We start from the raw sequence: 17,306 nt of genomic DNA, 5'->3' as shown, positions 1-17,306 counted from the left end.
AAAATCAATTTAGGCAACCGTTAAAAATTTCCGAAAATTTTCCTACCTAACAAAAAGTAGTTCCTCAAAATAAATAGTTCGCTGTTGTAGTTTGGCAGTGTTAACGACGTTTTATTGTTTGTATTAAAAAAAATTGGTATTGTCCAATATCGTAATTATTTCTTATAACTCATTATACCCCTAATCCAGTTTTACAGTTTGGGAAAATAGTGTTGGCAGCCATTTAGAATTTACTTTCATCTTGCTAAAAATTTATATATGTATATGAAGAAGTGCAATTGTAATTTTTTTATATTTTTTCATTAATTTAGTTTATTCAATAAAGTTAAAAAGTTTTCTGGATTATCTTCACGTATCCTATTATCTTGTCAGTCATTTTTATTGTTAATGTTTTAATTATAATTATTTAAAAACAGAATCTCCTTATAAAGTTAGGTTATGCTAAACTACCTCATGCTTTTGTTACTAGAAAAATAATTAAAATATGGCATCAAATACTAATAACACATCTGTTATAAGTGAACTTTCTTCAATTATAAGAAAATGGGAGGATGAACAAAATCAACCAAATTATGATCCAGTACCAACTCTTACCAGGTGAAAAAAATATCAAAATATACGATATATTTGTGTTTTATACATCGATTAATTTAATATTTATTGATTTCTTTTTGTTTTAGATTAGCAGAAATCGTGGAAGTAGAAACTGAAAATTATTTAAAAATGGATCCTGATCCTTTCGATGAACGTCATCCTTCACGAACAGATCCACAGTGTATTTTAGGTCAAATTTTAAAAGCTATTTTCAAGAAAGATAATTTCACTAGCAAGGTATGTATAATTTAATTTTTTAGTAACATTTCTTCACATACAACTTGTTTCTAGCTTATTAATGATTACCTTAGAGATACATTTTATTCGAGAAGTGGTATAACTGGTAAAGATATAGATCAACTAAATATCGCAGCTTGTAGATTAATGCTCGATATAATGCCTGGTCTAGATACAACTGTAGTTTTTCAGGTAAATACACTTATATACAATTCATTATTTATCTAACCATATAATTTTTTAGCCCGAATCTGACGCTTTAATTTTACGTTTGATGAAATGGGTTACAAATTCTATAGAACCCCTTCAGAGTTATGCCACTGGACTTTTAGGAGCTGCAATGGAGATACCCGAGATAGCAGCGAGATTTAGGGAACAAAATGGCAGATTAGTACCATTGTTATTACAACGGCTTAGGAGGTTGAAGAACAGTTCTGAATTTGTTAATACCACCAATATCACAAGGCCATTCGCCCATTTGACTTCAATTAGATCACCACCTTATCGGGCAGAGGGAATTATCAAATCTCCACCACCATTTAATACAAGAAGAAGTAAGTTTTATCAAAATTTGTTATACTAATTTTTTTTTAATTATTTTTAAAAAATGGTTTTTATTTGATTGTAAATTGTATATTTACTTGTATAATAACAATTTTATAGGTTATATTAACCTTATTACTGCTACGCCTTCTTATACTCAGCACAATGAAGGTTTTCCAGTGTGATTTATCCCATTTTAATAGGTTTGGGGAGGACTTGACACGAGTTTAATCCTTTTGCTTTGGGACATTTAATTGAAATGCTAGATTTTGGTCCAAAAATTGAAAATTTCAACTGGATTGTTAGCATAAACAAGTTAATTTCCCTGCAGTAGACGGTAGGCTCCAAGCGGATTCCCAGATGCTTTAAAATCTCGCTAAACAACGCATTTGTTTATATCTGAATAAAAAACCTTCAAACTGATGAGACTTGTTAGAAATTTGTGATCCGATGCAAAAAAAGAAGCTCACGGAATGTTGCAGCTAAAATTAGTTGATTTGTCTGATATAACTAATATGCAGTTTCAAGAAGAAGTCGCAGAATTACAAAATGATGTGTCAGCTAAAATTTTGTTTAATATAAAAGAGTGATGGCGTGGTTTTGTGAGGAAACAGATATCAAATACCAAAATTTAACCAAAACTATTGTTACCGTTTCCAATTTCATATTTAGTGCTGTAAATGATTTACTGGTAAAAAAAATCGTCTGGATATAAAAGAATATGAAGATTCGAGACTAGAGCTGACCAAATTGGAACATAACATAAAATTTCTGTGCGGCAAGGATCTCACTAATTTTAAAATATTAAATTTTTGTAGAAAAAAATTGTTATTAAAATTGTCTGAATTTTTTTTAAAACCTATCACTTCAAATTCTTAATTGAATAATCCAATTTTTTAATATTAAAAAGTAAGTATACCTCACATAGGGAGTCATAATAATTTTAAAAGGTCTTGGATAGGATATGAAAATATTGGGAAACACCCCTAAAGTGGGGTGCAGGATTTTTAACATTTCACTGCAATGTCCATAAATGTATTTCAAGAAATTATTGATAAAACAATATTAGCAGTGAAAAGATTAAACAGATGGAAATTAACCGTGTTATGTGGACATTGAGGTAATTTGGGAATACGTAGCATACAAGAGCTCAATATTTTAATATAAAACAAGGATTATACAGGAATCAGGGTTCATAACTTTATATTTTTTGACATTATACTACACTCCACTTCTATTCTTCTTATAGATTATCCGATACCTCAAAGTATCCTTGTAAGTTCCTTAGATAACTTTGAAGTCCTTTTTGAACATAGAAATAAAATTTATCTGAAATTTAGATAACTCTAAAACCCCAAAATATGAAAAAACCTTTCTATAAATGAATAATTGATCATATTTTTGAATTTCTTGTTTTTATCTGAAATGTATGTATTTAATTTTTTTGTTTTTTCCACCTGCACACCTCTCAAATGTTAAATTTAACAGGTAAAACGAGGCTTAAGACATCCTGCTCAGTTTTGGGTTGCGTGGTGCAAAAAACAAGAACTAAATAGACATATAGTTGTAAAACAATAAGAATATTGAGTTTTATTAAGAAAAAATGTTGAAAAAGGTCCCAACTGACCCACAACTACATAGTAAAGACTCATTCCTCCAAGTAAAAAGGATCTAAGTGACATAACTTCCAAATAAATTTGATTTTAAAGGGAATTAGCTAAGTAAAATTGCTATGATCTTAAAAATCTATAATATTTGAGGCCACATAAACTAAAACTTTACTAAACGCTTGGTTCTTGAACTCACATAACATTAAAGTGAACAGATTTTTGTCTACAAGGTTGCCAATACTCTCAATGAGGGGTAGGACTTCTTAAATCTAATGTAAATTGAGCAGCTTAAGTCTTTTCAGCACAAATGTTACCAAAAACAGTAGATTTAAATCTGATTTTGATACACATGTGAGGTAGGCTTAATTTTTTTAGAAAATTTTCTTGTTTTAAGTCATATTAGTGGTATGATAGTATTGTTTGTTTAAGGTAAAGAAAATGGTATTTTTTGTTCAGAAAACTCACATGGAGAAAGTCCTTCGACATATTTAGATTCAACGGTAGGTTTTCATTATGATATTACATACTTAATAACAATGAATTAAAATTATAGGAACAAGAGAACGAAAGGAAAAGAAAAAAACATGTCGAAGTCCAAACGTCATTAAGAAACGATATTTTAGAGGTAAATACACATATTTTAAAATATTTATATTTTGATTTTTTTTTTATTTAACAGTTAACAGAATCCGAATCCACCCCGGTTAAGAAACGACAACGTTTAGACCCACCTGAAACCCCATTACCGGATTCGGTATACCTCGGCAGCCCGCAGAAATCCAACACTTTATTTTCCGAAACCAGTAACTCTTCTTGGGCCGAATTGGAAAGTTTCGTGATAGGTACAGTTCAAATTTTCCCACCGACCATAGCTACCAGACAGATTCTAATAATAAGGTAGTTCAAACAACATTTTTGATAGTTCCGATTGTTTACTCCATTTTTTTTTTAACAGATATTTGACAGCTATGGGTGACCATCAAGAATATCTCAGTCACGTCTTTGAACACGATGCCTTGGAATTGATTTTGTGTTACGTTAACGTTAGAGTTACCAAAGAAGCCAGATTAGCCTTCGAAGCTCTAAAATACCTCGCGGCTTTGTTGTGCCACAAGAAATTTTCCATCGAATTTATACAGTGTAAAGGTTTAGAGGTACTTTTAGAAATCCCTAGACCTTCGATAGCCGCAACCGGAGTATCCATGTGCTTCTATTATTTAGGATTCTGTGAAGAAGCGATGGAAAGAGTTTGTCTTTCGTCAAAATACATAGTTAGCGGTCTTGTAAAGTAAGTTATCCAAATTTTTTGATAATATTCCACTCAATAACTCGTTAAACTTTCCAGATACGCCTTATGGTTATTGGAATGTGCCCACGATTCCGGTAGATGCCAATCGATTATGTTCTTCAGCTTAACTTTTCAATTTAAAGTGATCCTAGAAGAATTTGATGCTCAAGACGGTCTTAGAAAACTTCATAACGTCGTAAGTATTCTCTAATCACCGTATCTACTACCCCTACACCGGTTCTTGGTGCCTTTCAGAGATCACCGGCTCTTTGAATCATCCATAGGACACTGTTTCCTTGAGTTTTCCATAAGTCAGTGGTTCTTGGAGCTTTCCATAAACCAGTGAGTCTTTCACAGGTCACCGACTCTTTGAGTCTTCTAAGCTACTGCTTTTTTGAGTCTTCCATAATTCACTTTTTATTTAAACCTTCTAAAAGTCGCTGGATCTTCAAGCCTTCTATAAATTATTGGTTCTTGAAGCTTTCCATAACTGACTAGATCTTTAAGCCTTCCGTAAGTCATAGTTTCTTGGAGTTATCCATAAGTAAGTGGTTTTTTTAGCCTTTCAGAGGTCACATATCTTTGAGCTTTCTATAGGTGACTGGTTCCCAGAGCTTTACATGAATTAGTGGTTCTTTGTGCCTCTCTTAACGGTTCTTTGAGTTTTTGGTAGGTCACTAGATCTTTCAGCTATCCATGATTCACTAGTTTTTTAAACTTTCCATAAGACATTGGTTGCTGGACCCATCCGGAAGTCTTGAGTCTTCCATAGTTCACTAGTTAGAAAGGATCCTTATAATTGCGAATATTTTTGTAATGGTGTTAATGTGTTTTTAGATTGCAACGTTGCCTATTTTATTACCGGATTCCGATACAGGACAAATGAACGAAGAACAAGAAGGGGCTTATAGACAAATAATAAGACACGTTTGCGTGGCGTATCGACGATATCTAGAAACCCATTTATATTTAAAGGTGGAATCTATTAGAAGATCCCAGTTGAGACCAAACGAAAGACCAGCGCCTTTATTACCGGTTCAACCGGCTTACAAGGCTTGCAAATCGTCGGGACCCGAGGAAATACAACAACAAATCGATATGTTGTTTCAGAATATGCCTTATCGCAGTCATTGGGCGCCTATAGATCATCTCCTCAAACTAGGAGGTATAACGCTGCTACTAAAAATAATAGCGTTCGCTTATGAATGGAATTACAGCGGTAGAGCTGAAACTGTTAGAAGTGCGCTGGATGTACTGGCTATTTCTTGCGTTATGCCCAAAGTACAATTGTTATTTTGCGATAGAGTCGATTTGCCAGAAGAAACTTTGACCGTTGGTACGTTTAATTTTCCATATTGATATTTATAAATACAATACAGACATTTTTTTATTTGTCCACCAGGTATCAACATAATCTTGGGAGCAGCCGAAGGTGAAATTGTAGCTGATGCCGATGTGCAAAAAGCTGCATTAAGAGTAATCGGTAATTGTGTGTGCGCCCCAATTAGTAGGGTGAGTTTCGCTTATTCCGTTTTATTCGGATTATTAAAAACGCGATTTTACAGGTTGGAGGTTCGGTCGGTAGATTTTCGACCAATTCCACCAATTCGCCGAATAAAAAATTGAAATATAAAAGTTCAGAGGATCTGATACAGAAAGTATGGGATTGCGTTAGATCTAATAGCGGTATTATGGTACTTTTGCAACTTATGCAAGTGAAGACTCCCATAACGGATGCTGATTGTATAAGAACTTTGGCTTGTAAAGCTTTAGCCGGTCTAGCTAGGTCTGAAACAGTCAGACAGATCGTGTCGAAGTTACCATTGTTTACCAGCGGGCAATTACAAAGTGAGTATTTATTGTATTTATAGATATAATCGAAGGTATTTGATATATTAATGTGTAGAACATCAATTTTGTCAAAGGATTTTCGTAAAACAATAAATAATTTACCATTTGATCAACCTAATATTCCAAAGTTTACTAACACTAAGAGGAGTTCTTCAACTAATATAGATAGCAGTAGTTCAAATGTACCTTCAGTATTTATTCAATTAATAATCAATATTCTGTATATTTGATAAGGTTACAACATTCCAAAGTTCTGGTTTTTTCTAATAGGTCATTCTATAAATATGAGTTGTTGCGATTATACAGGGTATTTTGAAAGATAAGGTCACTCGTATATAAAAATCTTTAAGGAAATGCCATTGCACCCTGTATCATTTAATATTAACAACTTGAGGTTAATTTATTAATGCTAATGAAAAAATTAATTTTGTCGAGCTTTATTTGTATCAAATGCTACATTATTTAGAAATAAAATCAACTTTATTGGTAAAAATTGTTAGTTTAATTGTTATTATGTACTGTATATTTTTTTAAGATCTTATGAGAGACCCTATACTACAAGAAAAACGTCAAGAACATGTTTTGTTCCAAAAATACGCTTTGGAACTTCTAGAACTCCTATCCGGTAAAGGAAAACACACCGATACAAATTTAGAAGCTTCTTTGGCAAATATTCATCGGGTAATTTTAAAAAAATAATAATTTTGTCATCGATTCATTAAATTGAAACAAATATTTTTTTAAGGCAAGCGTAGTAGCACAAACAAAAATACAATTCAACGATAGGCAACTTCTACAATTAATTCATCATCATTTGGTTCAGAAAAATTTTACTGAGACCGCTAGTGCGTTAGTTAAAGAAGCAAATTTAAGTCACGCTATTACATCAGTTGGTAATCAACATCCTACTAGGTTTAGATATTCTTCAACTTTTACACCTTCCAGAGGGGTAAATATATATTCTCACTTATCACCATTTAAATTATCTGTTCGTTTTAATTTTTAGGTTAGGTTATCGTTTTCGTCGCCTAAATCTCTACCGCCGTCTGAAACTTCTACTTCAGTTAATGGTACTCCAAGTTCATCTACGGCAATCAAAATTATCAAGTTAGTATATACCATATTGTTAAAAAAAAAAGTCTCGTTCAATTTTTTTTTTATTTTAGAAAACATCAAATTCTACCTACTACCCCGTCGCACAACTCCCGGTTACAAAAACAAATCTCCGGGGAACCCCACGTTTGGTTAGGACAAACTGCTATCCACGATGACGTATCCCCTTCTTCCGAACAACCCAGGGTTACTTTAGATTCCATTATAACGGAGTATCTAACCAACCAACATGCTTTATGTAAAAATCCCATGGCTACATGTCCGCAATTCAATTTATTTATGTAAGTAGTAGTTGAAAGTGGAAAACAATTTTGATTCTGTTCAATTTTTATTTTAGTCCTCATAAATGTCCTGATCCGAAACCTAGAATAACAACTGCGAACAATTACGTTATGAGAAGTGCCAGGAAACAAATCGGATATCAATCGAAAACTATGGATAGAAAATTCGTTCATTCAAGATTTTGTCCAGTACAAACGATCAGATCTTCCACAGATGAAGGTTTCTTCACTTGCGTGAAATTTTTGGTAAATCACTTGATTTATTCGTTATAAAAAAAAAATGTTTTCTTAATAGTTTCTTATATTTGTAGACGCTTCTCCGGTCAAAATGTTTAGTTTTCAATTTTTTAATTTTGAAAAATTAATACCAGTAGTTCAAATGTACCTTCAGGTATCTATCTTATTCATTAAATCAATACAAATCATTTTCTTCTACAAATATGAGAAAAAGTTGTTCGAATCTACCTTAACATATAAATTAGATGAGCATCCGTCGTAGTAGTTCAAATGTATCCTAAGATATCTATCAATATGGTGCAATTTATGATTTCACTTCTATACATTTAATGAAAACGACACACTAGTAGTTCAAGTGTACCTTCGGGTATCTATACAATTAATAAAATGAGCCCAGTTCAATTTTTTCTAATCTAACCCAATATATAAATACAATTGTTGAAATTTGTACGATTTCATTATTTGATCTATATTAGATAAGTCATATACATAGTAGTTCAAATATATCTTCAGGTAATTATCATTATGGTACAATATATTGTTTCACTTGTATATATATATATATATGATGGAAAAGAGATACCAGTAGTTCAAATGGACCTCAAGGTACTTATACATTTTAAAAAACAATAGCGATACGAAACTTTTCACTGTTTTCTATAATATAGTAGAAAACTATTTTATTTTGGAGTAAATGTATTGAAGGATCTATTTTTTTTTTCAGCCGGGGGATAAAATGCTGGCAGTTGGAGACTACAATGGAGAAATCCACCTTTTCAATTTACATAAAGGGACAGAAGTTAGTATGTTTACCGCCCATGACAATTATATAGTACACCTGGAACCGAACAGGACGGGCGACTTTTTATTAACAAGTTCAACTTGGGGTAAACCCGTTTCGGCTTTGTGGAATTTGAAGGGTTTCCAAATGAAGTTAGTCGATATCACTTCGAATTTACTTCGGTTTTCATAATAAATAATTTCAATTTCAGGATGCCCTTCGACGAAGAAGAACACGTTGAATTCGGTAAAGTTACTCAAGAAAAAGTTATAGGAACTAAAGGAGAAATAGCGACAGTAAGAACAATTTATTAAAGGTTCTTTCCAGCTCTGTTTTTCTTTGTTACTGATATTTATTTGCTGAAATTATTGCATTCTTTCTTTTAGCAAACTTCCCAGTTGTTTCCTTTACCATTTTCTTCTTTTATTTCATTCACTCTCTATTATTCTAATTCTTATTTTTCTTCGCATATACTCAAATGTATCTTTAGATATCTATTAAATGATAAATGAAATGCCGGTGGTACATTTGAACTACCAAACTACCTTTAAACAATTATACAGACTTTTTCTATACATTAGATGAAAGCAAAAGATTCCCAAACATTTTTCTTCATAGACCACATTCAATTTAGTCTCCTGTAGACCCTAGGGGTACATCTCGACCATTTTATGAATAAAAAATGCAAATAATATACAGTAGGTCAAATGTACCTTCAAATATCAATCCTATTGGGATAATTTACTCATTTATACACGTTTGATGAAGTCAAAAGATTCCCAAACGTTTTTCCTCATAGACCACATTTAATTTAGTACATTTCTAGCTCATTTCCAAAAGTTTGAATATGAAATATAACGATACAAATTTTCAAAATCCCAGCAAGTCTCTTGTGAGCCCTAGAATTTGACCAGCAACACTTTATGAATCAAAACTGCAGATAATATACAGTAGTTCAAATGTACCTTCAAATTTCAATCCCTGTAAAGTTTCCTGATGATCGGAGGAGTTCATCTGAACCACTTTATGCATGTAGACAGTGTACAGTAGTTCAAATGTATCTTTAGATATCCGTTCCATTGGTAAAATCTCTATTATAATATTTCAGATTTACGATATAAATACAGGCCAGTCAATAGCCAGATTAACGCCGAGAATAACAAATCAATATACGAAAAATAAAGCTACTTTTAGTTATAACGATGAGTTGGTGTTGTCCGATGGTGTTCTATTTGACGTAGCATCAGGAAAAGCCATCCATAAATTGGATAAATTGAATCAAACACAAAGCGGAGTCTTCCATCCGAACGGTTTAGAGGTAAGTGTTGCAAGATACCATTTTTGAGTCATTAATAAAACTTTTTCATTATATTTTTGCACCGCAGAAGATTACAGGGCAATTAGTTGTATTAATTTGTTCCGTTGTTGGTACAGACTTTGGATTTTTTGTTATTTTCTATCAAATCATTCTAAAATCCCCAAAATTTGTTTTATTTTCATATTTATTATTTAATGTATTTTTGTGTGTTTTTTTTATTTAGATAGTGTCAAATACTGAAGTATGGGATATAAGAACATTCCACCTTTTAAAAACAGTACCAATTTTGAACCAGTGTTCCATAACGTTTTCTCCATTGAATACAGCGATATACGCAATATCTTTGGAACAGGAAATGGATGATGGAGACTCGACGTTCGATACTAGCTTCAAGACTGTAGATGCCATCGATTATTCTAGTATAAGTAAGTTGTTCAATTTTTTTTTTTTTTCGTTTTTGTTCTACGATTCCCTTATTTGTCATATTTTGTACCTGATAATCTTTAGTTTTATTTTTTTCTATTTCTCAATGTCATTTCATCTGTTTTTCTTTCTTCTTATCACATCCTGTTCATCATAGCTTTGCCAATAAGTCAAATGTACCGTACGATAACTGTTCAGATGATATTTCACTAATTTAGCTCTTCCAATATTATTTTTCTTTTTAATTTCGTCTGAAATCTACTAAAATAAATCGAATATAAACTTTATTGGGGTTTAAACAATGATGAAAATAGAATGCCAGTAGTTCATATGTACCTTCAGATAATTGATATAACACTAATAGTGACTCTATGAATATTATTATTTTTTTAATTGCTTTAAATCTCAATTCAATATAATTCTGTTCAATGGTGTCTTTACTAAATTGAATCGAATTCAAATTTTATTGGGGCTCAAACAAGATGTCTTCGATCGAAACCTGAAATATTCCTGCTATTTAAAATTGTATCTGTTATAGTTATGATTATCTTCATTTATATTCTTCTTTATTTTTCATTTTAATGTTGTTTTTCTTCTTGAAGCTACTTCCTTTATCCTATTCAGCCTAGTTCCATTCCAAGTTCGATACTATTTCATAACTATTCACATATGATGAAAATAAAATGCCAGTAGTTCAAATGTACCTTCGGATAACTGTTCATATAAAACTAATTCAGCTCTTCTAAATATTTTTTCCAGCCACGTTTGATGTTAAAAAAAGCATTTACGATTTGGCGTGTAGTCGTTTTGATACACAGATATCGATAGTAGAAAATCAAGGGATGTACAATTCCGTACAAGAATCAGTTGTTCGAGTATATGACGTAGGAAGAAGACGAGATTACGAAGACGAACAGGTACTGAGTTTGATATTACTAAATGAGTCACCCTATATATTCGCTATTTCCTTAATACGGTTGTTTATTTGTTTTTTTTTTGTCTTTTCAGGAAGAAGACGATGAAGAAGAAGACGATCTTGAAGGAAGTGACGATAACGATTCCGATAATGATGGTGAAAAATAACTGTAGCTCAAATTAACTATATTTTTAACTATTTTTTTTCTTTAGACGGCGATAATAATGATAACAATGACGATAACAATGATGACGACAACGACGATGGGGATGATAATGAGGATAGCGATTCGGAAAGCTGGACCAGTTTATCGAGCGGTAATGTTAGTTCGTTTGGTGCGGAATCGTTTTTAGGTGAGCTACTGTTCGAAATGTGATTCTATTAATTTGGTTTACGACAAAAATGGGATTTTAAATTGTAAATAATATTGAATTTGCGAAGAACAACAGTTACAAGTTCACAAAAATTTTTTTAACGTGTAATAAATTACATTTAAAAAATTGTATAACTAAATTTCCGATCATCGGGTAGATTTCTCAAAATATGGCTGTGATTTTATATTTTCAAGATAGAAAATTATTGCAGTAATGGTGAATTTTATTTTCTTCCTTCTGTTATTCCGCTATAGAAATTATTTATTTTTCATTTCTTCACATATTCAGTAGTTCAAATGTACCTTCAGATCAATACAATTGATAAAATTCGTACAGTTCGATCCTCAACAACACATATGATGCCAGTAGTTCAAATGTACCACCATATATCTGTATAGTTTCAATCTTTCTGCACATGAGATGAATAATTCAAATATGACTTTCGATGAGATGATGTACAATAGATCAAATTTATCTTCCAATCCATAAAGTTTCATATTTTCTCTAGTTTTATTTCGTCTACACATAAATGATGCAGATGACATAAATTAGTTCAAATATATCTATTAAATTTATAAAATATGTTACGGCTGGTTCATTATGTTTTAATAGTTCAAATGTACATTCGCATATTGTATATCTGTATAATTTGAATCATTCTGCATGTATGATGGTGATAAAATGAATAGTTCAAATTTAACATTCGATAAAATGATGTACAATAGATCAAATTTATCTTTAGGTCGGTACAGTTTCATATTTTCTGTGTATACACTAAAAATGAGATGCCAGTAGTTCAAATGTATCTTTAGACATCCATGAATTGACAAAATCTTAAGTTTTATTTCGTTTACACATAAATTATACCGATGAGATAAATTAATTCAAATGTATCTTCAAATATCAATTAAATTTATAAAATTTGTTTATTCGTTATTTCAATTTGACCTTATAGATTGTTTTAATAGTTCAAATGTACTTAATATCGATAGTTTCCCAAATATACAGTGAAAATGAGATGCCAGTAGTTCAAATGTACCTTTAGATATCTATGAAATTGACAAAATCTTTAGTTTTATTTATAAAATATGTTCAATAATTATTTAAATTCGACCTTAAAAGTGGTTTATTATGTTTTAATAGTTCAAATGTATTTTTATTCAATCGGAATGTGTGAAATTTTTTTGATCTATTTTCCAGCCACTTTCCAAATAAATTTTTGAGGAATATACTCACGACACAATATGAAATTTAAAAAAAATTATTTATGTAATTTTGTTATATTGATTTTTGATGTGGCGCAATAAATATCCTTGTAAATAGAGCTTGTATCTATCTAGATGATATAAAAACATTAGCGTTGTTATAATTATTGTAATTGTCGAAAATAAATGATAGTTTGTAATATATAAGTGTTCGTTTGATTTTTAAATAAAAAATTTAACAAAATAAAAGGAAAATCTTATTTTTATATTTTAAACACTAGTAAAATGACCTTCCTTAGTCCTTAATCCTTCACCAGTGGTGGATTTACCAGCAGGATATAACCTAGGACGAAGTAATAGGAAACTGCACTTTAAATAAAATTCCTTTTTCATATTAAAATGAAATACAAAAAAATTATGGTATGGTGTTCCATTAAATTTCTTCTTCCACCGTTATATTTATCTACTCCCTTAGCCCAGTGCTGTTTCTTTCTAGAATTGGTGCAACTTTCAATACATAAATTACGTGTATTCACTGTTTATGTATTTGCCTTTTACAGGTGGACACTTTTTCACCTCTCCTATAAGAGATATTCATCCTCTACACTCCATATGTGAAAGGGGTATCGAAGTAAAACTAAATTGCAGTATTTTTATTAATTCGTTAAATCATCTTACCATTTAAATTTTCGACCTGTTTTCATTTGCAATTCTCCGTTTTGTATTCATAACGTCGAGTGATTTTGGGTAAAGAAATGAAAAAAAGAAACAGTGAAATATTACAAGTTTATTATATAAACTAAATAATTGGGGTATGTACAAAATTATCTTATTATTAAATCCTAATTAACGCCCTTAACTTACGTTACGCCCCTAAATCTATATGGCAGTCAATTACACCTTCAGTTTAGTTTAGTAGCTAATAATGACTAGATTATATTGATTAAAAACAATTAAACAGAAATTTACCCAGTTCTAATTCTATAAAGCGAATTAGGTCAATTTAGTTTACAAGCAACTAATTAAATTAAATTGAAACATTCTAAACAGAAAGATTTTTAGTTGGAATAATATTTTCGAGGAGACTAACCTAACCTAACCCCCAAATCAGAAGAAAAAAGAAAATCGGGAGTAAATTTCTATAGTTTCTTCATTATACTACATAATAAACTCATAAAATCGAACAAAACATTCTTAACGTGATGTTTTATAAGTCGAAATATTCCTTATTATGTTTCAAAAGTATTTCTCATAGAAAAGAAATTAAAACTTACATAATATTTAATTTACACTGTAATATCGTCGAAGTAATCAAGATTGTATATAAAATAAAAAAAAACTACACTCCTTTATTCTGACGTCAGTAATAATAAACATGATAACACAAATTTTATATATTCTAACCTTTTCTATTAACAGTAAAAACGTATACTTTCAGTAGGTACATTTATCTTTTAATCATAATTACATAATGTCAATTGTCAATGTCAAGTTCTATTGTGATTAAAATCACAGTTAATATTAAAGATAGAGAGAGCGATATGTAAGTGGAACTGTATTGGAAGAGAAAGAAAAGTTTACCGCTCCCTTTCACCCTCTACTTCCGAAAAGAATTAAAATTTGTTATTCTCTTAATTTGCTGTTCCTACTACTTGAAACTTCGACGTCATTGCGATCCAATCAAAATAGAGAATATAGAGATAGATACGAAGTTATTTCTCTCTCTATCAACAGTTCTAGAACTATCATATCTCGCTCTCTCTATCTTTAATATTAACTCCATAGATAAAAACGGAAATAGTTTTGTCAAAAACTAATTTTAAATTAGAACAGACCTAAATTTATGATTAGTTATAAACAAACAGATATAAAAAAAGGTTTAAGAAGTAAAAAGTTGTAACATTAATTTAATTCTATTCATAAGGATTTATATCGACTTCTTCTGATAGCTGTCATTTATCATTCATCAATCCTACAATCCAGTAGTTTTCAAAATATTTTGACGTTTGTAATACCAATATGGCCGCTGGGAGGCAAGCATAACCTTTGGTTAACATTGTTTGGATTAGTTTTTTTATTTGTAAATCGGCTAATATTTAAAAAATATATATATAACGACAAAACATTTAAATAGTTATAATATTTACGCATACACCAAAGTAACAGTAGCCACTACCGGTTTTGATTAATATCGTGTTTAGTATGACGTCAGAATAAATATCAATCCCGTATACTACTTGAATATACAGGGTGATTGAAAAAATACAGAGATAATAAAAAAATTATTAGAAATTTTATATTATTAAGAATAGTGATCGATTATATACTTAATCCAGCCGATGTAATTATACACCGTAGTGTAAATTCCATATTTTTGTCGCCTTCCGCAACCGTCTCCAAAGCTGGTGATTCCGTGGATACTGTAGGACGTTTTTTTATTTTTTCTAGTCGGACACATCAGACCCCCGCCACTGTCTCCGGCGCAAGTATCAGCTCTGCCCGAATACCAACCAGCGCAAAGCATATTGTCGCTTATCATGAACTGTTTATATGATTTACGACAAGTTTTTTGACGAACAATCGGTAGCTGCAAAAAAAAATTCTTAAAATTCAATAAAACCTTATGAATTATTCCACCTTCGCTTCATTAAGAACAGGTACTCCGAAAACGTGATCCGGATTAACTTTTCCCCATCCCATTACCGAGCAAATCTGCCTGATTTTCGGTTTTCTATCGGGTAGGCAAGCTATAGGCGTCTTAACGGCTCTAGGTAACATCAACAAAGCGATATCGTTGTCTACTGTTTTATAACTGAACTTAGGATGTGGAAACATCTTGTAGACCGTCATTTCAAGATCGCTACCATCGGTTGATCGTAAATCGTGCGAATTCAGTCTCACTTTCAGGAATTTTCTAATACAGTGATTCGCTGTTAGTACCCATCGTGGTGCAATTAGGGTACCGCCGCAAAACGCTTCCTGAAAACGTCATTTTACCGTCATGACAGTAATTCTATAAACATAAAAATGTATATCCCATGAATTTTCCAAAAAAAAAAACATTTCGTCTGATTATCTTTGATATTAAGTTAATATTGACAACGTCGTACATCGTTATATTGAAAATTAAAATATTTAAGGTAATTAAACGAGTAACTATTAGGGAGTGTTTATAAATCACGTGTCATATTATAGTCCTCCCTCTTTGAACGTAGCCTTTTCGATGGCCCCTCCCACCCTGCCCAATCCTACGTGGTTGTTTCATAATATTTTACGATTTCTACTATATATTTAATAAGACATCAACAGTTCTTTATTTTTTAAACAATGTTTTCATGATTCTTACTGAAATTTTAGCATTTGTGTACCAAATAGAATTTAATCTGAAGAAAACTTTGTTTCCCCACTCGTCACGTGGTTCGGCGTAGTACTTGAACTTATCGCCTCCCCCTTCTTGGCCGAGCTACGTGGTTTATTGACGTTTCCTTATAAAATATAAAATAAAAATATTAAATATCGATGTGTATTCAATAACCCACTAGCCTTCAAAAGAGTCTATTTCGAAATAATAACCATACTGTTAAATTAATTATTAGGATGTGTACTTCGTATCTATATTAACCGATCAGCTGTTGCCGTGCGCTGTCAGATTTAGGTTATAGTCTATGATACACGTAAATAGATTTTTAGCGCGAGTAGTAAAGTTTTTCTATATTATGTACAAATATTTTCCATTTGTTTAATAATAGAATTATTTTCACCAATATTCACCCAAACAACAATTTTTTTCAAATTTAAAACCATGTCACCAAAGATCTATTCATATCTAGTGATTCGAATGTGAACGAATCCGAACATTTAAAAATGGTGATGTGACGTTTAACCACTATGGCGATTTATTGATAATATATATTTATTAATAATAAATGCATTTATAATAACTAAAATACATAGTTATTTATATATATATTTTTTAAATTATAGTATTACTGTCACTAATTATGATTAAATAACGATATTTATTATTACAATTTGGAATACGTATATATTATCCCAACCTATAATTAACTGTCGAGTTACAGAGTTGCCAAATTTGATATAGGATTTTATTATATGTACACATGTTTGATAAGTTGAATTTTTTTTAACTAAAAGATATTTTTATTTATATTAATATGAGGAACATATTTATTTCAGTTTAATAATGTAATAATTATCTGTACTTACAGCATGCAATTACTAGTGTACCACGAAAGTTATGTAAACCAATATGGCTGCCGAAAAGATGATTGATGACATATTTTTTTCGCAACCAAATTAATATCAACATTAAATATGGAGGGCGTGAAAAGTAGATTATGGAAATAAAATATGAAGCTAATATTTTTCATAATTCTATCAATATGAGTATGAAATCAAAGGGTTCGACAAGTAATCTATGAGAAAAGGGTGTACATCTAATATAGTCGTCAACAAAATGGCGGATTACATATTTTTTTCTACACTCCCCAAATATAAAGAGGATTAAAAAAATT

At 31.0% G+C, this 17,306-nt stretch overlaps 2 protein-coding genes across 2 annotated transcripts in view; one reads left to right on the top strand and one right to left on the bottom strand.

Moving 5' to 3' along the window:
- The first annotated feature begins 48 nt into the window (after nucleotides 1–48).
- On the top strand, nucleotides 49–12,975 carry LOC130440526 (DDB1- and CUL4-associated factor 1). Its single transcript, XM_056773759.1, has 25 exons — nucleotides 49–597; nucleotides 681–831; nucleotides 886–1,023; nucleotides 1,076–1,385; nucleotides 3,414–3,484; nucleotides 3,538–3,609; nucleotides 3,664–3,881; nucleotides 3,940–4,272; nucleotides 4,330–4,468; nucleotides 5,110–5,608; nucleotides 5,675–5,784; nucleotides 5,838–6,120; nucleotides 6,659–6,804; nucleotides 6,869–7,072; nucleotides 7,130–7,230; nucleotides 7,290–7,517; nucleotides 7,574–7,763; nucleotides 8,479–8,687; nucleotides 8,747–8,831; nucleotides 9,644–9,853; nucleotides 10,077–10,278; nucleotides 11,036–11,193; nucleotides 11,285–11,348; nucleotides 11,405–11,545; nucleotides 12,767–12,975. The coding sequence occupies exons 1-25, from the start codon at nucleotides 485–487 to the stop codon at nucleotides 12,787–12,789; spliced, it is 4,398 nt and encodes a 1,465-aa protein (XP_056629737.1). The 5' UTR covers nucleotides 49–484; the 3' UTR covers nucleotides 12,790–12,975.
- LOC130440527 (plasminogen) overlaps nucleotides 10,075–17,306 on the bottom strand; it is a 22,725-nt gene continuing 15,493 nt past the window's right edge. The window contains exons 5-6 of the mRNA XM_056773761.1: nucleotides 15,409–15,750; nucleotides 10,075–15,358 (exon numbers count right to left, since the gene is read on the bottom strand). Coding sequence (XP_056629739.1) covers nucleotides 15,074–15,358; nucleotides 15,409–15,750 — 627 coding nt within the window. The 3' untranslated portion in view covers nucleotides 10,075–15,073. The remainder of the gene's footprint in view (nucleotides 15,359–15,408; nucleotides 15,751–17,306) is intronic.

This window comes from Diorhabda sublineata, chromosome 2, assembly GCF_026230105.1.
Source record: "Diorhabda sublineata isolate icDioSubl1.1 chromosome 2, icDioSubl1.1, whole genome shotgun sequence".
Taxonomy (NCBI): Eukaryota; Metazoa; Arthropoda; class Insecta; order Coleoptera; family Chrysomelidae; genus Diorhabda; species Diorhabda sublineata.
The sequence above is the reverse complement of the archived record's forward strand: the minus strand, read 5'-3'. Positions and strand labels throughout refer to the sequence as shown.